General features: G+C 39.0%; 1 protein-coding gene across 3 annotated transcripts in view; it reads left to right on the top strand.

Moving 5' to 3' along the window:
* Efemp1 (EGF containing fibulin extracellular matrix protein 1) overlaps positions 1-22,254 on the top strand; it is a 67,623-nt gene that overhangs the window by 26,938 nt on the left and 18,431 nt on the right. For all 3 annotated transcript variants that reach the window (XM_032916791.1, XM_032916792.1, XM_032916793.1), the window contains 2 exons: positions 18,429-18,551; positions 22,078-22,197. In XM_032916791.1, coding sequence (XP_032772682.1) covers positions 18,429-18,551; positions 22,078-22,197 — 243 coding nt within the window. The remainder of the gene's footprint in view (positions 1-18,428; positions 18,552-22,077; positions 22,198-22,254) is intronic.

Below are 22,254 nucleotides of genomic sequence, written 5' to 3'. Positions count from 1 at the left end.
TGCTGTCTCTGACAGCAGAATAGTCTGGAGCCAGCTTATGAATTAACCAGAGTAAAAGAAAAAAGTTAATTCAGCTGTTCTAACAATAACAAAATTCCAAAGAAAGTTGATTTTCTCTTTAAAAAGGTGAAGATAGATCAAATGTCTTAAAATTGCTTTCTAAAGCATGTAATCCAATTCTGATAAAGCACTGTTGCTCCTAAGCACAGTTATGCTCCAGAGTTGTCTAAATATCTCTGATGTAAATAATGAAAACACCTATGGGCTGAATGGGGTATTGGGGCCTCGCAGCCAGGTACAGGCTGGCCTCTGGTCTTTGGCCTGCAGCATCCCAGAGAGGCTAATCTGATCCATGGAGCAGGCAGGGAGCTGGCTTGGCTTGCAGGGGTATCTGGTTCCCTTTACCATGAAACCTAGGGAGGCAAGTGCTTAGCCACCTAAGGTTTCCTTATATTCTACTGTCCATTTGCTAATACATCTTCTTGACAGAAGCAGCCTCCCTGTAGTCTTTCTTCATCACTAACTCTAAAATGACAGGTTAAGGATTATCTTTCCTGTCACTTACCATGAAACACAGCTCTAAACCAGTTTGTTGTATGTTTCTGAGCTTAACCACATAGCTCACAACTGAGTGAATAATCAATCATTCTATGGCTAAATCCATCTGGAACAAATTTGAAGAAGTGGCCATGGAGGTTTCTTCTAGACAAGAAAAGAAAGAAAAAACTAAACTGAAACCAGAGTTGATCTTTTCAAAAGTTTTAGAAGAAAAAAGTTATAAAACATATCAGTGACTCCTGCTCCCTTGCCCCAGAACTCATACACACACACACACACACACACACACACACACACACACACACACACACACACACACACCTGTGAGGTTTATGTAGACTTGTCCCCACTTCGTAGTGCACTTAATCATTGAAAGATTATTGCAGGAGAGTCCACTCCCTAGAGAATGAAATCTCAGTCCCTCCTAGGGTAAAAAGGGAGACTGAGTATGGTATCTCCAGATATCTCTATAACCTCATGCTGCTCTTAAATCTCCCCACATGATGGCTTAACTGGAGTTATAAACCCAAAGAGCCTGATTCCAGGTCTTTATTGACTAGATCACTTTCTTCATTTTCTTTTTGTCTTGTTTGTTTGTCTGTTTATTTGTTTGTTTCCTTGTAGACATTAAAGGATAATATCAAAAGTCAAGGGCCTTGATTTTTTAAATATGTTATTAATTTTTTGAGAATGTTGTGCAATGTTTTGATCATATTCAGCATCCCCACCTCTTCCCAGATTCATTCCCCTTTCCCTACACACGTAATTTGTGTACTTTTTTGAAACACATTGAGACAATTTGTGCTGTCTAAATAGTTCTAAATTCATAGCTTTTCACTTGGTGTGGTTAACTTAAGAGGATCCTACATTCTTAGAGACTCCCTCTCCCAGCAGACAACTATTGCCAACAACTCCTTTGCTAAGGGCAAGGCTAGTGCCCACCTTCATCTGCATGCTGGGACTGGTCTGGCTTGTGCTTGTGCAGGTCTGGTGCATGCTGTCACGCTGCTGAGTTCATATGTGAGACTGCCCTGATGTGTCCAAAGGACAATGTTTCCCCATAGTTATCCCCTGTCTGAGGTTCCTCTTCTTTTCATTTGGTCTTCTGCAATGACCTCAGAGGCTTGGGAGGAGGGGAGTACTGTATATCTGTTCTGTTTAGAGCTAAGCATTCTACGGTCTCCTATTTGATTGTGTCATTTTGTTACTCACCATCTACTATCAATAGAAGCTTCTCTAATGAAGGTTGAGAGATCCATTAATCTAGGCGTATAACAGAATTCATTAGAAATTGTCGTAAGACTATGGGACCCTGGTTATTAAAAACTCTATGTTTCTCTGCTATAGGATACATTGGGGTGAAATTTTAAAATATATTTCTGATATGTGCCCCTAAGTCAGTACTATTCATATATCCATTTATTCGGTGTTTAGTTTTGTGTTAATAGACTCATACCCTGTAACATTCGGTTAGCATGTGTTCAAACAGTATCAGCTAACTAGTATAATGCCTTCCTTGAAGGCTTTCCAATCTAACTGAAAAGTAATCATCATCTACTCTGTAGACCAGGCCAATCTGGAATTCAAGGATCCGTCTGCCTCTGCCTCCCAGGTGCTAGGATTAAGGGTGTGTACCACTACCACCCTGCCAAAGTTTGTTTCACCCCACCCCCGCCAAAGTTTTAAGCATTAAATGCCCCAAACGGTTCATCTCAACAAGTCAAGTCAACAAACCTTCTTGAGGGCCTCCTTACCATGTAGGCAATACCAAATAGTAGCAGCAGAGCAGCCCAGAGGTTACTGGCTACTGCAATCAGGTGGCCTGTTTGGACTTTTTAGACAATGGGTGTCATGAAGGATGATCTTGATTAAACAAATGTGGGGGTGATGTGACACTCCAGCTGCTACATAGTCCTGATGCCACTTGTTTTGGTAAGAGAGAAGGCAACCTTTGCAAACATCGTAGAAAATGAGACTAAAAAATTCTTAGATGACAGGCTAGGTTGAATATGGTCATAAGAAAAATTTTGATCAAGAAGCGACAATGAAAATACTACCTCCAGATAGCTATATAATGGAGAAGAAAAGCCCACATAAATAGTTAAACCTGTTTAAAATGTCCTAATTTTCATTGCGGGATAGAGAAGGCATCAGTCTGATTGATAAGCAAGTGAGTTTCTTCAGAAAGAATTGCATGGCATTCAAGTACTATATACAGATAGGGTAGCAATGCTAGAAGGTGGTATGTTGTATATGGATTATTTTCGGCATCATAATAACTAGCTTGAAACTATTTCTAAGTGCCTTTTGCTATTTTGCATCTGAGTGTTTCTCTTGATCCAGTGATTTCAAACAAGTTAATACAAGGAAAGTGAACAGTATAATATGCCTTAGCGATCTATTTATTCGTATGTGTTTTAAAAAGCTGCACATTTATAAGATGGTATGATTTCTGTTTCTACACTTCATGAAATAAGTAAGAGCTAACTAACTCTTAAATGATCTTTTGGACAACCAAATGTTAAGTAGTCATTAGCTGTAAAGTCTAAGTAGAGGACTACAGAGCTAGTCTTCAGCTATAAACTCTGCCTAAGCGTGGGCTGTTCACAGCCATTCCTCATTATTTTAACATCAAAGCTGACCTCTTCAAAATGCACTGAATGCAGGCTAGCTCAAATGTAAGGCCTTTGTTACTGTACTAAATTAAAACAAAAGGAAATTTTCCATCTCTTCATCCCCCCACCACCACCATTCTCAACCATTCTTCAAATAAGAATGGATAAAGAATAATATTCTTAAGGAAAGAGGAAATCAACAGGTTCCTTGATGTCATCATTCAGTTAAACATTGTCTTTCTTAACAATAATAAATTTTAAATTTCACAGGAAAAAAAGTATAGTTTAGGTGTAGGGGTAGGGCTGATCTGCCAAGTTCACAAGAATATATGGTTTGTGGGATATTCCAAGGAAATTCTAGCTGAATTTAGATTTCATTTCACTAAATTTCTAGCCCTTGTTCTCTGAAGACTAGTACACAACCTGTCTGCAGAGGTGACGGCAGCTAGCACGTCTGCTGCCTAGCCTGTGAGGGCTGAGGCCCTGCTTGTGCTTCCCTCTGAGGGCAGAGTCTGCAGAGCTGAGGCCAGCTGTCCGGGTTGCTTTTATCTTTCATATTGGATTTGAGAATGAGATGAGGGAGAGATGGATTTAACCTGGCTTTGTCACAGTTGGGGAAATGTCACCAACCACAGACAAGATCCCTAAACCTGTCTTTAAAATGCAACATTATCCACCAAGCCTGAATTGAACGTGGACAAAGCATAGGGGGTACTGAGGAAATAAAGATAAGAGTTTCTGGGGTCTGCCCACAAGGAGCTCCCACATGGGAGCAGACGATAGTTCTCTGTGCCTTTTAACTATTACGTCTCATTCTAGGGACTTCCTAAGGGAAGTGACATCAGGGCCTGACCTTAGAAAGTTGTAGACATCTGATTTTAGAGACTTGGGGGAAATGAGGAAGGAGAAATAAACAATGTTCCAGGCCTAGTAAGAAGCATTTGCTAAGACTGTAAGTTGTTTGGTTGTGATTTCAGTGTAGAAGGTGTGAATAGACAGGAGTCAAAGCAGGAAGTGCCCCATGTGTCAAGTTTACAGTTTGAGTTTAATCCTAAAGGTAGGAAAACATGACAGAATGAGTTTCCTTAGAAGTGCACTGTATCCTCTCGGTTCCCAGAAGACTAAGTGCACAAATATAGTGTTAACTTTTAAACTAATTTCTGAATTATAATTTATAACATGGGTACTGACATTGATTCTAAATACTTAGAAATAGTCTTATTTTCCATCTTTACTTCTGCTGTATCAAAAATTCAGCACAGATTTCATTCTCTAAACAGCACAGGCATGTATGTAAGTCTAACTTTTCATCAAACAATGCAGCAGAGACAAGGGCTCAGGGACACCTTCAGAAGTAAAGTCAGCTTTATGTATCTCCTTGGCAACCAGCAAGTCATTCCCACCATTGCTGACTTTTTTTCCCCACACAGACCCCAGCTGTAGTTCCTGACGAAGTTTTTACTACTTGAAGTCTGCTTTGTTAAAGCTTGCAGTAAAACTGACTAAAACACTGATTCGAAAACAGATCTGAAACACACATTTCACATACACCAGGAGGAGAGTCTTTATAACCACTTTACTTGGTTACAACATTATTATTTAATTATGCAAAATGGAACCATTTATCACAGATACAAGTTAACTGTAAAGTACAATGAAAACATTAAGCATTGTTTATCTTCATTTGTTCATATTATAAAAATATTAGGATGAGTATATCAAATCCAGTGGAGAGCGTAATTGCTAGTTTCAACTTGTGGAGGCTATAAAATTACATGTCACTGATAGGTGCCTGGGGCTATAAAGCCAAAGTTACCTAATGGACATTGCCAGAGTTTATTGGTCAACATAAAACTAATGTAGGGGCTTAGGCAAGATAAGGTGCCATGAGCCAATTGCCTCTTCTTCCTTACTATGGCTTTAATTAAAAATGACGTGAAGAACAGTCAGTAAGAGCTTCACCAAAGTAGTTCAAGATCATGACTGCTCTATCTTAAGAAGAAAGGTTATGGCTCCACCTATCCAAAGGCCAGTTGAACAATGCGGATGTCATATTGGTCAAAGGTATCTTAGAAAAGAAGCATAAAGAAGGTTGACAGGAGCTGACCCTGAAGTGGACTTTATCCTGGTGAGGTAGAGGGCTGGAGGAGGGCCCGCTGACAGAGATAGGCAAGAGCGTATTACACATGGCTGACCATGGGTGGTATGGAAAGTTGTATAAGATGCACTGCTGAGCCATTTTGCATAGGGAGCCACCTAAAATGTCTCAGTGAAGGTTTGGGGCAATTGTGCAGAACTATCTAAACCTTTTCACTATTTAAATACATAGTCAGAGCCAGGCCTGGGGATCCGAGAAAGCCTGGCAGCTTTAGCCTCACTAGGAAGGTGAAGATGGCAAGGGAATCTGGGCAAGGGAAAGGCAACTACAACAGCTGTCCAAGAAGAGGTACCCAAGCCTGTCATCACCCTCACTGAGGAAGTCAGTCAGAGCCTTCTAATTAGAGCAATGATCTCAAAAGTAATGGAAAAGAATAAACGTTAAACTGAAATGTAGGGCTAGTCACCTTCAGTTCTCTTACTTGCATCTTTAATATGGGAACAAGACAAGATACATGAATGCAAGTGAATCTCCTCACATTGTTGTCCAAAAGCAAACAAAAATTAACTTTCCCAAAAAATACTTCTTGGACTTCTTAGTATGTCATGACGTTTGTCTGTTACCTGTAAACATCTCAGAACCTGAAATCAGCTGTCAGTCAAACCACCCTGTGTGCTGGCCCAAATGCTTTATACTATGGTTGTTTTGAACCTCCTCTTTGGAGACTTAGATAGCCTGCAAATCTAAACCATTCATTTTCCTTAGGGGGAAAAATACAAAAACCTTGCCTTGCTTTTATATGTAGATATTTTACTGTTATTGGAATGTATTTTTCATTTATCCTCTAGTTCTGAGTTATAATTTTGTGACTGCCTTGGAAGACAGTGACTATAATTTCCTTAACATAATTAAATAAATAAAAGTTACCACTCATATTTCTATTTTTGTATCTTTTTAATAGCTGGAACGTACACATATGATAGTACTGTCTTTGATATATTTTAGTACTATCCAGAGCTCTGCTTGGCATTGTCTGCTGTGCAGCTCTTTATAAATACTAATACCTCATTGTCATATAGCTATGAATTTCCAGTTTCCTCAATGAGAAATAAATATGAGAAAGTCTAACTTTAGCCACTCTTGTACCCATTTATCTGGAATATGTCAAAAGGAGAGAATGTCATGGAGGGATTGATGGTCCTCCTGATCAGACTTCAGCTATGGTGGGCCATATTCAAAACATGAATATGCAATAAAATGAAAATAGGATGTTTAATTATGTGCAATTTAGTGTGAAAATTGTTAGAAATCATGATACTTGCAGATTCCCTTCAATCTATATCCTTGATCCACTGTCAACTTTTAGTCTTTTTATAGAAAGAGATTTAGTATTATTTTTAACTATTATTTCAATTAATTATCAAAATAAGATTATGAAATTGGTATTATCTCTTCTTGGTAGATGTGGCAATGAGACTTGGAAAGGTCAAATAAGTTTTTTAGGACACAAAATAATACTGTAATTCTGTTTAGATTTGAGACCGGTGGGATTGTAAACCTTATGGCCTTGGTCTGGGGCGATGACATGATGCAGTGAGTGCTTGCTGCATGAGGTTAGATCCCAAGCACTCAGATTCCAGTCAGAAGCACCCCAGTACTCTGCACAAGGGGAAACATCCCATGGGTTTCTCTTGGCCAGCCAATCTAGCTGAAATGGGGAACTCCAGGTTCAGTGAGAGACCATGTCTCAAAAAATAAGATGGAGAGAGATGGGGGCGGTGGCATATAACATTGACCCTCAGCCTCTATACGTACATGTATAGGTGAGCATACCTACACACATGGATGTATTCACCTATATGAACGTGTGTACATACATACAACATACATGCATAACACACATACACACAAAAGGAAGAGGAAACTGTAATCCTCACTCTTCTGTCTCAATCATATTTCTGACAATGAGCTACATAGGAAAAGAGTTATTCTGCAATTCTTAAACTTTAGACAGTTGCTCCTTTGAACTTTATTTATGTGATTTATACATAAGCATTTTGTTCTAAGCAACTGTGATAAAATGCCATCTCAAATAAGAGAATTTAGGACTTAAAATACTAGCACTGAGAGAGCAACTTGGCTACTCTACTTCAAACAATAAGGAGATCAGTGACTGACAGTCACTGACGGGGACTCCACATACCTTTCTGGCAGCCTCACCATCATTTACATTAACCACATGTGTGCCTGAAGCCAACAACGTTCATTTAACAGTTTCCACAAATAACGTATGACATTCCTAGGGTGAAATAATCCTAAGCTAATTCTTAAATTAACAATATGAATTGCTCAGATTTTCCATTTTCTTTCATATTTGTGTAATATGTATACTATATATATATATATATATATATATGTGCCACATACAGCAACCACTAAAGTAAGAGAGCCAAAAACACACAGGCTTCTTTTCAACTGTGTTTACTCATGCCAAGGAATTCCCTCGGAGCCTGGATTACTTAGCATCTACCTTTCACACGTCTACCACGTGACTGGCACAGCTCCATCTGTCTTTGTACTTTGCCAACGGAGAAATCCTGTATGGTACATGTCTCCCCAGGAGGTTTTCTCCAGTTTACATTGTCAAGCATACGTTCAGCTACTCTAAAGTCCTGGCAAATAGGTAACTTCTCCAGTGTACAGTAGTGCGTTTAAACATCAAAGGCTCGCTATTTAACAACCCATCTCTCTTCCCTAGAAAGACCGGGTCCATTTCAGACTCCCCTTTGATTCAATCCATTATAGAAAAGAGGGAGAAAGTTCGATGAGAAATGAAGAAGGAGAGAAGAGGGAAAAAGAGCTAAGACCCTGAGCCCAGTAAAGCAGGAACAAGTTTTTCAGAGTTCTCCTGAAGCCAACATTGGTCTTTAGAGAGGGGAGATGAGATTGGAGCTGGGAAATAGTACCCAAGAACTTATCAAAGTAACCATTATTTCAGAATTGAAAGATAGCTCAGAGAATTATACATACTAGAAAACTTACTACTCCCAACAAGGAGATATAGATGAAAGGCCTCGGTTTATTAAAAAGTTCAAAGATCATTTTATATGTTGGTTTGCAGAAATCTTTAAACTCAGAATTCCCTCAGGGTCAGCAGCTTTATTGAACAGAATTTTCCCTTGTCCCATATTACCTTTACACTCTTTCAATTGGTACTTAAAAGTTGCTCAAACTTTCAGTACAGTCACAGTGTTGTGACACAAAGAGGGGAGGGATCCCACAGCCTATGTCAATACAATTTATTGGAAAATTAAATGTAAGTATATAGAATGGTAACTCAGGGAAAATGGTAATAGTTGAATGGTCCTTTGTGAAATAAAAGTTGGAAGTCGCTCACATTTAATATTTTGATCACTAAGTAATTTCATGACTTGACATCATAAAGAATAAAAAGTCCTCCTTTCTGAGAAAGCCTTAGTACCTGACAGAGAGCAAAATGTCTAACACACACGAACAGCTTTTCTGCTCAAGGAGAAGGGAGGAAATAAACAGGCCTGTGAGACAATAATGTTCCTTGGTATGTTTTATTAAGTTTGTCAGATGTCACAGGATAAATGACAGATGGTAACTTCTCAACTATACAAAGACACACACATATGTGATATGAGGTAATGAATGAGTTAATGTGTGAATGCTTAGTCCTGCTGAATTCTGATACATTACAACTGAGATAAAGGCAGTGTTCATTTTTCCATATTTTTTGTTAAGCTTAAAGGAAAAGTTATTTTCACAATACAAGGAGACCCACCAACAAGATTAAAAAGTTATCTCCATTGCAACATTTGCATGATTGTTGTCTTTATGCAGGTGAGGGCAAGGACAAGATAAACCAAGGCCTGTAATTGGGCAGTGAAAAAGTAAGGCGGGGACAGAGTTTTTGTAAGGTGGGAGAGAGGGAAAGAGAAAAAAAGAACCAATCTGGAGGCAGAGAAGGACGACCAATATCCGCATGGCCCTTAAACGGCCACAGGTAGTTATGAATGTTTCTTAAGGGATGGATTTTTATAGGACTTGTCTTATCTAGGTGGGTAGTTTATATCATTATCAATTGGTTGTGAGTTTATTGTGTAGACGTTTAGTGGAGTTTGAATTTACTGATATAAATCTGATTGCTAAATTACAAGCTTACTGAGTTTTGATTTTAATGGGTTACTGGGAGTTGAGACTATAACCACAGGGAGCAGATGCAGGGAATGTGGGCAGAATCCGAAGCAAGAGAAGAGCCGCAAGAAACGTGATCTCTGTATGAAACTGGCATGCCATCGACCCGCCTTAGAAACTAGATGGATCTCAGAGAGTAGCTGTCTGCAACATGGGATGGAGATTGGGAGCTTAGCTCGTGGCCCACCAGTGCCAGCCATAGCACAGGATGGTAGAGATTCTTTATTAATATTTACCGCAACACACCAGAGATGGGAAATTCATTACTTCCACATACGTCAAGGCATCGAATAACTGTACCACCCTTTTCTTGAATGCTAAACTAAACTCTTTCCTCTAAATGGCCTTTCAAATGCTAAAGTCTACTCTGAGCCAACTGGACTCTTATGGGTTGAGCACAGAGAAAAAACTAAAGAGCAGTGGGGGCTGGTGTGGAGGTGGACTGCCGGTTCTCACAGCTTTGGACGTCATTCAGCTTGCAGTAGTCTCCACTGTCACTTTCACTACTTTCTCTAAGACCCGAGAGGGTTAGAAATGACCCCCTCTTTTCCAAAACAAGAGCTGTTCTAGTTTTGCTGCTGTGGTCCTTGTCTTTTGTTTCAGCTTCTTCTCTGTGGTAGTTTGAGAACAGCGTGTGCCGTCAGTGCTCAGCACTTAGCTATTCCCACTGGGAAACGTAGTCTCTATATTAAACCTCTTAGAAATTAATTTAGACACATCCATGACTACTTTCTTTTAATGTTCTCAAAGTACATAAAAAGGCTTTGTATTCCATACAACAGTATTCATTTTTAAAAGTTTTAGTCATGTTACTTTTGTTTTCTCTTCATTTCTGAATAATTTTTGTTGATTCTTTCATTTTCTGGGAGAAGTATACCAAAATCTTACCAATATTATGTTTTGTCATTTTTTTACCCTAATCTTTTACTTTATTTATGATTAAATTCATTTAAAACAGTTTCCATATTCCTCTAAAACTTTTGTTGTTAGTACTATTTCCAATTTTTTCCTTAGTGAGTTTTCCCTTTAAGGTCAATTTCATCCAATATTAAAATTACAAAGCTAAACTTTTCTTGCTATTATTTGTATAGTACATTTTATGTCTCTTGTTTTAATATCCATGCACTTACAGTTAAATTGTATTAATTGAACAGTGTACTCATGTTCTTTCCTTTTTTCTTTTTTTTTTTTTTTTTTTTCGGAGCTGGGGACCGAACCCAGGGCCTTTCGCTTTCTAGGCAAGCGCTCTACCACTGAGCTAAATCCCTAACCCCTACTCATGTTCTTTAATTAACTGACAATTTTAAAATTATTTTATTACTTCTATTATTGTATGTGTATAGTATGAGCAACATGATGTAAACACTGAAAGCTCGGTTCTCTCTTCCACCTCTAGGTGGTTCTAGAAATTGAACTCATCTCAGCAGCTTTCAAAGCAAACCTTTTTTACTACCGAATCTTCTATCTGCTCAATTGTTGTTTTTCTATTCATTGTACCTACAAATACATGTAAAACTCAGACAACTGTCCTACTATCTGCTGTCTACAGCTCTTGCACATATCAACTTATCTTTTTTTCTCTTTTTTGCCTTCTCTTTAATTGACAAAGTATTTTCTATGTTCTATTTTCCCATCAATCAATACCAAGTTTCATGTTATTACTGTGCCTTTATGTTTCTCCTAGAGATTGTTTAAATATGCATCCTGACTTATCAAAATTCAAAGTAAATTGGAAGTTTTAACCTTTCTGAAACAGTGAACATATCTTAAAATACAGAAGAAAAATATTTGGGTTCCACCTACCCTACTGCCAATCCACATACATTTTAAAATATTTTAAATATATGTGGTATGTGTGTTTGTATGCATTTATATTCATATGTGTTTGTGTTCATATGTGTTGGTATTCGTATGTGTGAGTTTTCCCATCTGAAAATGCAGGAGCCTCTTCCCCCCAAGCATGGAAGATCTCAGATGTCAGTCTTTGTCTTCCTTCTGTTTTGAGGATTTCATGTTGCTTACCACTGTGAAAGTCAGACTGGCTGGCTCTTGAGCTTTGGGGACTTCTCCTATCTCTGTATCTCAGCTTACCACAGTCCCACTGAGAGGACAGGTATGACTACTACATCTGGCTTTAATCCAGGGATCCAAGCTCTGGTTCTCACACCTTCCTAACAAGAAATTTCTCCCCTGAGCCATCTCTCCATCCATCTATTTTAAATATCTTATAAGCCACATACATTCCTGTATATTTTAATTTTAAACATCTTATGCCTCTGAAAAACTAATTATTATTTTCTACAACCATTATCCACTTCAATTTACCCACATATCTATCCTCTACTACTCTTTATTCTGAAGAATTCTGAATTTATACAAGAAATACAGAGAAGTAGTTGCAATATTTTTGAGTCTAGAACCCCTAACTCTTTACCTTAGCACTTTGTTACATTTGAAAGTCAGAAAAATATATAAGGAATACTGTGTATAAATATATCTAATGAAGTGGGCAGGAAAGTATAATCAATAAGGTATCATGCTCTGAAAGCAAGAGTCACAAATGAGAACTTTTAAAAAGCAAATGTTAGGCTTTTAATGAGTTGGAGACATAATGCCAAGTTACATTCACCATTTGGTAGTGTGCTTAGCAGGAACAAAATCTACTTAATGTTGAATGAACAAGAATGCAACTGGTCTCATATAATTAGGAGGTCACAAGGCCATGCTTGTTATTACTGGCATTGCCATAGCCAGAAGCTGTGTGACTCCAAGTGATGGTTTGCCTGAAGAAATAAGCCAGGAATGTGTGTGCTTTTGGTTGGGGGTACTGAGTAATCCCAGCTGTAAGGCCTCCAGGAAGGAGACCAAAACTCAAGTCACATTGCTCATGGCGGATTCAGTAGGCTCAGGAAGTGGAGTTGATCTCCATTCAGCTTATTGCTCTCCAGAGTTTGACTTGGGGGCCTATCTATGATATGATGTGTTTATATCCAGTTGGAGACACTAGCAAAACACAACTGGATATAAACATATCACATCATAGATAGAATCATAATCACTCCCAAAGAATATCCGTTTTTAAACAGATAACGACCTGTATAGATAAACTTGAGTTGTCACACAAAAGGATTTTTATTCCTAGTACTGAGCTACCCAAAAGCAAAGACTGGTAGCATTGCTTATTTCAAAATTGTTATGCTCCCCAATGTTACATTTGGATCAATGGGCACAGAATCCCCTATTCTAGGGCATCTTTCCCCAAACATATTTGGTGAGTAATTATGTTTGAGAAAAAAAATAAAAGAGTTTATCTAGCCATGATACATTCACACATATGCCTGAAAATACCTCAGTATTGCAATATTTATCTGTAGAAAATGTTGCTTTAATGCTCTGGGTGTGGTTTGCTGCACTTTGCCACTGCACAAAGGGCACTAAAGAATGAACATGGAAGCCTTTGATTTCTTGCTACTCTTCCATTTCAGCCTGTGACTCAATGAATACATTTGCTTTGTGAGTTTTACAGATAAAACAGATTCAACATTCTTGTGAACCAGTTGGTTTTCTTCCCCCATTTATTAATGATATGCTGAACCCCATCTAATCAGCTTGTACATGAAATCTCTTATTCCATGCAAATGTTGGTGAGCAAGGATCTGTCTTCAGTGAAAATCCATCCCACTGTTGAAGGATCAGCCCCGATACATGTATCACGTTCTTTTCAACATAGAAACAATATATCACAAAATTCTACAGAACACTAAATTTGGTCACCTTCTAAAACAAAGACTGAACCATCAAGAGGGCAAAAAGCTGATTTTGTTGATGTTTTTGTTTATCATTTAAGGCACACCAATTTGTTACCTATGTTTTGCCAGAATTGATAAGAATCTAGAACTATAAATCTACTCTGGCCATAACGATGACACTTCTCCTCTATTAGTAAATATCTTTTTTTTCTCTACTAGAATTGCTTTCCTCGGGTAAATTCTAGCTGAGATTTCCAGAAGGGTAAAAAGCTAACTGGAACTGGGCATTTTGCCCAAATAAATCTGATCCTAGCTCTATAAACGAAGCAAAAGGGAACCAGAAAATCTTTGACAAAAATTGTTGATAACTGACTAAAAATTGCGAAAGGAAACAGAAAACACAGAAAGCTAGAAACTTAAGAGTCTTTAGGCAAAAGAAACCCAGGGAAGAACCCAAGTATGACACAATTAACACAATGTTTTCTCTAATCCTGAGAAAAAGAATTAAAATACATGTGACGGTAGAACACCCTTTGCTCTCCACAACTCCTAAGTGAGAAGTCTCTGACCAACTAAATTACAGAAGGAAAAGGGAAACCTTGGATGGAGCTGAACCTCCCTCAGTTTTTAGTAACACCAGGAAGCTGACTCTACATCTGTACAATACTCCCTTCTCACATGTTAACTGCAGGTCCTAGGACCATCTGTTTCATGAAACTCCTTGGAGTAAGTCAGACCTTTCTGAATCCAACTTCTTCAATAATATCTTCCCATATAGCAAAGCATGTGTGTACTTTATGCCAATTTATTTTAAGATTTTAAGAAATATCTATAGAAAGCTGTATTATTCATTTCCTCTGGGTAGATTTCAATCATCTAATGGCTTACCAAGATTGTAATTACAAGTAGCCACTTTTAGTAAAGCAGAGAGGAAACACAATGTCCTCAGATCTTGTGGAGATTTTCCTATTTTCTAGGATAATGTTGAAAATAAAACCAATCCTCCAAATTATTAAAGCCCTTATCCAATCAACTCCTCTTACTGAAAAGATTTGCTGACTCCCTTCCTCCTTTTTGTGTGTTTACTGATAGCCTACAGTGCCTTCTTCAAAAGTAGTTGGGAGTCATTTCTTAAACTAAAGCAGCACAAACCCAGTGAGCTGAAATGGTACTACTGAGCTCTCAAACTGCAGGTTACCCTTGCCCATAAAGCACAATGAAGTGACTCCATGTCGTGGTAAGTTATCAAATTATGGAAAGAACATTGCAGAGATTAAAATGTTGCATAAGAGAAAGGGGGAAGCATGAGTCAGGGATTTGGAAACTATGAGTCAGAATACAGGGAAGGAGCCAAACCCAGAGAACAAAGACCTAAAGGCCTAAGCAAGAGCCTAAGGGACACCAGCGAATGGACACCGTCCCTATATTAGCTATGCAACAATGTCAGATTTGCATGGCCACTGACTGTGGGCCAGCCTGATAGAGAACTCACCAAAGATTATTATACTGAATTATAAGCATCAAGAAGAGGGAGAGCTACAATTTTATAAACCACAAAGAAGGAGATGTAGACCTATGTGTGTGTGTGTGTGTCTGTGTGTGTGTGTGTGTGTGTGTGTGTGTGTGTGTGTGTATGAAAATCACTAAATAATGCCCTTAGCTATTATCAATATTTCAGAGTGATTAAAAGTGATGTAAGATTTTAGGAAGTCGATTCTTTAAGAGATATTTGCTATGGTGTTCAATACAAACCCTCTAATTTTACATTCAAATCTTTGAATTTTGCTAATTTATGAGCAGAGTTTGCTAAACACAACACCAGGTTTCTCACATACATCCCCTGGAGCCATGCTGACTTCAGAACTCTTGCCATTCTCTGCAGTCCCTGGGTCTCTTTCTGTGGGGCCTGGCTTCTAAGAGTCAGCTTTCTCCCCCCACCAGCTTGTCACCTTCAAATTGCCCCTCAGAACCTGCCCTCTCTGCAAAGCTTCTGCTCACTCTGAGTGAGGCAGTCAGTTCATGAAACTCCTGTGACTTGGTTAACTGCTCTACCTTGTTCCCAGTCAGAGGCAAATTGTTGATTCTGCTGTACTCCTCAGGCCTTACCTTTTATTCTGGCTTGTGAGTTTTACTTTCATAATCTAAAACACTGGTCCCACTCTCTGTGAACTCTGAAAACCAATTCCTAGGAAACAGTAATGATTCATTCATCCATTATTTGGGTAAACATTTACTGAAAACTCATTCCATTTGTTCCCAGTCAGAAAAAAAAGGCAAATTGTTAAAAACAAAACAAAAATTCTCCCACATTGTTGTGCAGACTCCTCAACCCTGGAAATCCTTTTATTCTGGCATATTGTGATGTTTAGCCTTATTTATAATAGCCAGAAGCTGGAAAGAAACCCAATCTTAAAAACACAATGGTCCCAATGACTCAAATGGTTGTGAACTCTGAAAACCAATAGATGCCTAGAACAAATGAAACAGTATGGATGATTCATTCATCCATTATTTGAGTAAACATTTACTGAGCAAAACATCCATTCCATTTACATGGACTGCTGGACTGACAGGAAGCAGGCACCAAAAAATGAGCTTAACTGTCAGAGAACAAATAATAATAAGGAAGGGGGGGGGGGGGATGTTTGCCCGGAAACCGGGAAAGGGAATAACACTCGAAATGTATATAAGAAATACTCAAGTTAAAAAAAAATAAAAAATAAAAAAAAAAAAAAAAAATCCTTTCCCCAGAGTACTTGTTCCTAGATTCTCAAGAAAACATGGCTGACCTGAGTCATTTTCCTGTCAAATAAAGCAAGGCATTGCCCACGCAGATGTAGGGAATTAATTTTACCTAGGCAAAGGCAATGACCGTGCTGCAGTAGCTTAGTGAGCAACGGCTCATACCGCACCTTCTGATAATAGAAAGAGAAGCACATGTAAGTAGAAAAGGCACACAAGAGAGTTTATAGAGTTTATAGATATATGGTGTCTTAATATGACTTTGTGTGGGTGTATAAACTAGCAATAATGGGTCTTCAAAATTGTGGCATTTAAATAGATACTGTAAGTAAAGACAGCCCACGGACATTCAGTCTGTTGATATTCTTATACATTAAACAACCTGCTAAACGTGGGGGCTCCGGAGAATGACTAGTCTATACTGTAGTCAGAGCAGCTATAAACAGAAAGGTAGATGAAGCTGCTTTTAGCATTTATAAGTTCTGGTGAATGGAAAGTATCTCTCACCAGTTAATGGCCACTTACTAGTGATAGCGGTGCATCCCATCTCAGCTTTCTTTTGCTTTAGGTAAAGAAGAGAAAACAATGTAGTTGGAGTGGCAGTAGTGGTAGAATTTGGGGCTCTGCTTTTATTAAATTACTGTAACTCACCAAATATTTTTGTTAAATAATTCCTTTTAGAAGCTAAATAGAGCAGACTTTTAGGAAGGAGCTGTGCAGGTTTTTATGCTTAAAACCTATTTAATGATAAATTGATCCCAGTGGAAATATTAGTCTGTTTATCAAAAACGCTCCAAACAAATGATGGGAAAGTAGGAAGGAAATTGCAGGATATCAGGAACATGATTGGGTGGGGGCAGTTTGCATATAGTGGTTGCAAAAAGAAAAGCCTCGGTCACTGGCCAGGCCTCCCGCATCAGTGCCAAGCGGCCCAAGTCCTTGATCTCCAGCCAGCATGGACAGAGGGATTTTTGCCTCAGCTGAATCTCTCAGGGTTGTATCTCTCAGGGCTGTTATCACTGCAAATGTTGGCAAATGTTCCTGACATAAAACAATAGGAATTCTGCTGTCATTTCTGCATTAGCGAGTTATAAAGCTCCAAAGAATCCCCAGTAGAAAGGTTTTCATCAAGTGCATTTGAGAAAATAATGAGGCATGAAAGGCAGCAGTAACTTCCCAGCAGGGTTGCTGCTCCAGGGCCTTGCACCTAGAAAGGTCACTTTGTGGTAAATTGGAAAATAGCATTGCAGTAATAGTGTTACTACACCATTGTTGTTTCAGAACAACAACAAAATCCTTAGTTAAAAGTTTAAAATCAGGTTCAAAGAACTACATGTCAAAGAAAGTCTTACTAGGTTATTGTCCAGTGAACAGCTGTACTATATCTGAGTATTCTCGTGCTCTTCCCCTCTTCTTTTTGAAAGAATGGATCTTCTTATTACTTGTATGCCCAGATAAATAGAATGGTTATCTCAGAATAACCTTACTAAAATCAACTGCTTACCTTGTGGCATTGCTTAGCCTAAGTGGAACAATTCAATTCTCCTTAAAATCACATAAAAGGAAAATTACACAAAGAGCATTCTCTGCTTTAGATGGGAACAGAAGGCATAGTTAATTCTTGTTGCTGGAGGCTCTTATTTTAATTGATTACTGACCCACTTCCCTAGTCTCCCACAGTAATGATCTAAGATGCCTCTTCTCTGTCCTCAGAAAGTCTGCCTTGGTTCCATGCAGAATGAATTGGTCATCTAGAAAGTGCACATTTTGTGATGCTTTTAACCTTCTTTTCTAGAACTTGCCTCCAACAGAAGACACATGTAGCAATTACTCCTAAAAGTAAAATGTCTTGGGGAAATATGCATTTTTAACTTACACAAATGTATCTCTCCTAGAAGAATATGATCCGATTGATGCTTTTCATTTTGAGGTTCATAATAAAAACGTTATGCATGCGTGCTGCTATTCCCATTTTACTTCTACTTTCGAGATACTACTAAGACTAGGCTTGAACTTCCTCTGCAGCTCAGGCAAAACTTAAATTGGAGATCCTCCCAAGTAGCTGTTGTTTATTATCATAGGTCTATCCCTGTCTAATGAATGTATAAAAAACTCTTGGGAAAGGCCCTGTGCCTACTCATAAAGTGATGGGTGATAGCTATAAGGAAAAAGACTTGGGTGTAGCTGAAGGCAGCTAAAGGTGCCAGAGAGACGTGAAAATTGTTAGCATCTCTTAAACCTCAGGTATACACTCTGGAAGCTCTGAAATTATTTTATAGGCATTTGAAATATCTTTTTCATTTTAAATATCTCTAATATAATGTACGATAATACTTGTTAAGAATAAAGTAAAATTCAGTTAAAGAAAACTGAAACAAAAATAAAGAGCACCTCCATGTCTTCACAAGCAACTAGAACTCTTTCTCTGTTGTATGTCTTTCCCAGACATTGATGAGTGCACCTCAGGGACCCACAATTGTAGATTGGACCAAGTGTGCATCAATTTACGTGGTTCCTTCACATGCCACTGTCTTCCTGGGTATCAGAAGCGAGGCGAGCAGTGTGTGGGTAAGTCCCTCAGTCCAATATTAAGAATTTTGTCTTGAGAATGTTTTAGCATCAAAGCAAAGTCCTCCTACTTGATTGAACAATGATATAACATGTCTTCCTCTAATGAATACCAACATAGTTCCTCATAGCAAGAGGAACTTTAAGGTTGAAACTGTACTGAATGCTAAAGTTCTATAGACTAAATGAAAGCAAAACTCTGGTCTGAATGGAACCATAAAGACAACTAAGAACTACATTTTAAATTAGGAATTGTGCTGCTATCATACTGGTGATGAAAGCTTCATTTTCTACTGCACAGCAGAACATGGTACATGTAACAAATGCTGAGGTCAAATGTCCCCTGTACCATTAAGTCGTCTGAGTCCATGATTACTTAAGTGCACCTTGTTCATTTGTCCTGTTGAGATGGCATTAGTCCCAACTCAGGAGCTAGCTCAACGATGGCAGTGCTCATGAAATGTATGGTCTTGTGCTATTCGGCTGGCTGGAATCATCAGGCAGTAAAGTTAACAGAATCTAAAACAGAGGTCCTCACCCTTCCTATTGCTGCGGCCCTTTAATACAATTCCTCATGTTGTGGTGACTCCCAACCATAAAACTACTTTTTCTACTTCATAACTGTAATTTTGCTACTGTTATGAATCATAATGTAAATATCTGACATGCAAGATATTTGATAGGCAACCCCAAATGCAAATGCCCCTCCCTGAGGTCTGGGGCCATATCAGCTTGTGTCACTGTTGCTGCCACAGTCCTCACACGGTATCTAGTACATGTGGTTGCTGACCTGTATGCATTCTGAATCAATGGAAGAATACGGTTGGAGGAGGCCAGCTGGCATGCACTGAAGTAAAACAGAACTGTGGCTCAATCAAGAGTCTCAGCAGAAGATATGAAACTGTGATTGGCTCCCTTTGCCCATCTGTTTGCATACCTAACCTCTTACCACAGACCAGTGCAAAGGCCAGACTTTCTCTTAGGAAAAAGTGAGGGTTTGGGGACAGGCAGTCAGCACCAACTTCCACCTGAGAACGTAAGCTGTTGACACAAGTATGTCAGCGCTAACGTCCTCGTGGACCCTGGCTGGCTCTTCCAGATTCCTATCTGATCATGTGTGTGCCAACCATGCCCTAGCCTACAGAGGTAATCCACTTTGTTCAGTAGATCATAAAGGCACTTTCTTATCAGTTACATTGCATCAACACCCTCCTTCCCAAAGGCAGCTACACCAGAGCTTCTCCTCAGTGGTTATAATTCTGTACATATGTCTATGCAGATTCATAGCAGAACAATGACTCACTCCTCTCCAAACCCTATTCCACTATCAAATCCTACATCAGAGCCACCTCCCCTAGAAGCCATGCTCTATTCAAATCTAATTAGTCTCTCCTTCCTCATCAAGTTAAGATGAAATAGAACCCTTTTAGAAATGTTCAATCAGTTGTAGTCTGATACTTCTGTAAAATATAATAAAAATGTTGTGTTGGTTTCAACTGCCATGGCTAAACACGCACTCTGAGTTTCTGTATGCATTATGGATGGATCCTATACTCCATTGACCACTGCAATGAACAGCCCATTTTGAGCAACTCAGTGCTCTCTCTGTCTCTTGTACACCTTTCTGCTATTGATATTTAAACTCTGAAGAGTAACATAATTTATGCCTGTATTGCATGACAGACAGATGCCGAATATATGTGCAGACTATACAACCTCGGTGCCAAGAGCAATGCTGTAAAACAAATGTGTGCTAGTTGAAGAGACAGGCACCACTGAGTCATCTATGTGCACTGAGAGCTGGCTGTGTGCCAGGCACAGTTCTAGATGCTGAGATACTAGACTGGGCAAACTTTACAGAATCATTGCACTGAAGGTGCTATTAGAAAACATCACTCATACATAATGACTAATGATAGTGGCACCTGCCTATTCCATACAAGAAGCACTATAAGCAATAATGTAAGGTTTCTATGTATCAAATAAGTCATTGAGCACGTACACTGCTAATCCTTGTTCTCTGCATTAAGCATATGGCAGTGAGCAGACAAATATCCTTCACCTCTACCTCGAGGGAAAGGGGCAGCTCTTGTTTGCCACAGACAACAGTGAGAGACAGAGAAGCAAATAAACACTATCTCAATATTAAGTAACAACAGGGGCTATAAGAAAGTCTAAGGTAGCATACGCTATCATATATGCATGAAAGAGGTGGCCTCCCCAAGGGAGGGCCATGAAGCAGATACAAAGGGCTATGCAGAAGCCTCTCACTGGTTGTTTCAGTGTGCTCATAAAAGAAAAACAGTGTGCGTCTTTCTACTAATACCTCCCACTGCAATGTCTGCTATGCCCCAGATACATTGCCTGCTCTGCACCATGCAAACTTTCCAGCCCTTCTACCACACGGAAGAAGAATGAAAGCTTCAGAAACCAAGACAGCAAATTGCCAGATCAGAGATTCAAACTTAGCTTCACTTCAGGCCATTTGAGCACACTATTGCTAAAACAGCAGCACGGTTTCATCCTTTGTCTTTTAAATCATGAGATAATATCACTTTATGTGCTGACTTGTGAAAAATCATCCTATTACAGTGCACATGCTATGCTGGAGATACCACAGAGTGTAGTTGTGAAGTAATGACATTTTATTATGCTTCTAAGAGGGTATATCCCTGCAAGTTCTCAGATGAATATTTTATAGTTGGAAATATTTATCAAAAGACACACGATAGAACACTTCATCCAAACATCAGGACATTCTCAGAAGATAACTTGTGTAGCATCCTTTCCTTTCATGATGTTCTTTTATTTGACGCTCTCAAAACTTCCTAAGACACTCATGGCAGGCCTTCCTATCACGCTCTGGACATCAAGACACAAATGTTTAAACAGCAAAGCAGCAGTCACCCGCTGATCCCAGCTACATCTCTTAACTACGTGCTGCACCCCTTCATTCTTTTCCTCATTTTAATTAAGTTTTTATGCACCATGTCGACCTCCTCATGTGTGTGTGGAATGGTTTTAATTACTCTCCTCTCTTTACATCTCAAGTCCCTTATTTACTGATGGCATGAGTGTGACATTGGTGTTTGTTCTTAATGTCTTGCTAATGAACAAAGTATATTTAAAACACATATTCCTAATTTTAAGAGAAAGGGTAAACAAGAGAGACTGAGGAAGGGAGAGCAGAAGGTTATTTTTAACTCAAGGTCTTCCTGAGATGTGGTATCTACATTATCTCCACTGAGAATTTGCTAAGACACCATCTTGGTTATATTTTTGTTGTTGTGTGTTTGGTTTTTTTTGTTTGTTTGGTTTTTGTTTTTGCTAGTTTGGTTTGGTTTTGCTTATTTCAAGACAGGTTTTCACTATGTAGCTCTGGCTATCATGGAACTTCCTTTGTGGACCAGCCTAGCCTCAGATTTCTAGATACCCACCCATCACTGCCTTCCCTATGCTGGAATTAAAGGCATGCACCACTATGCCCAGCTAACAACTTGGTTCTGTGTCTGTGTCATCTACTTAGATATAGATGAGTGCTCAGTGCCTCCATACTGCCACCAAGGATGTGTGAACACCCCGGGTTCCTTCTACTGCCAGTGCAATCCCGGGTTTCAGCTGGCAGCAAACAACTACACTTGTGTGGGTAAGTCTTATGAGAATTGCTGTCTCGACTGACCAGCTTCTGCCTCCAGGAAAAGAA

The sequence above is a fragment of the Rattus rattus genome, chromosome 11, assembly GCF_011064425.1.
Source record: "Rattus rattus isolate New Zealand chromosome 11, Rrattus_CSIRO_v1, whole genome shotgun sequence".
Lineage (NCBI taxonomy): Eukaryota > Metazoa > Chordata > Mammalia > Rodentia > Muridae > Rattus > Rattus rattus.
The sequence above is the reverse complement of the archived record's forward strand: the minus strand, read 5'-3'. Positions and strand labels throughout refer to the sequence as shown.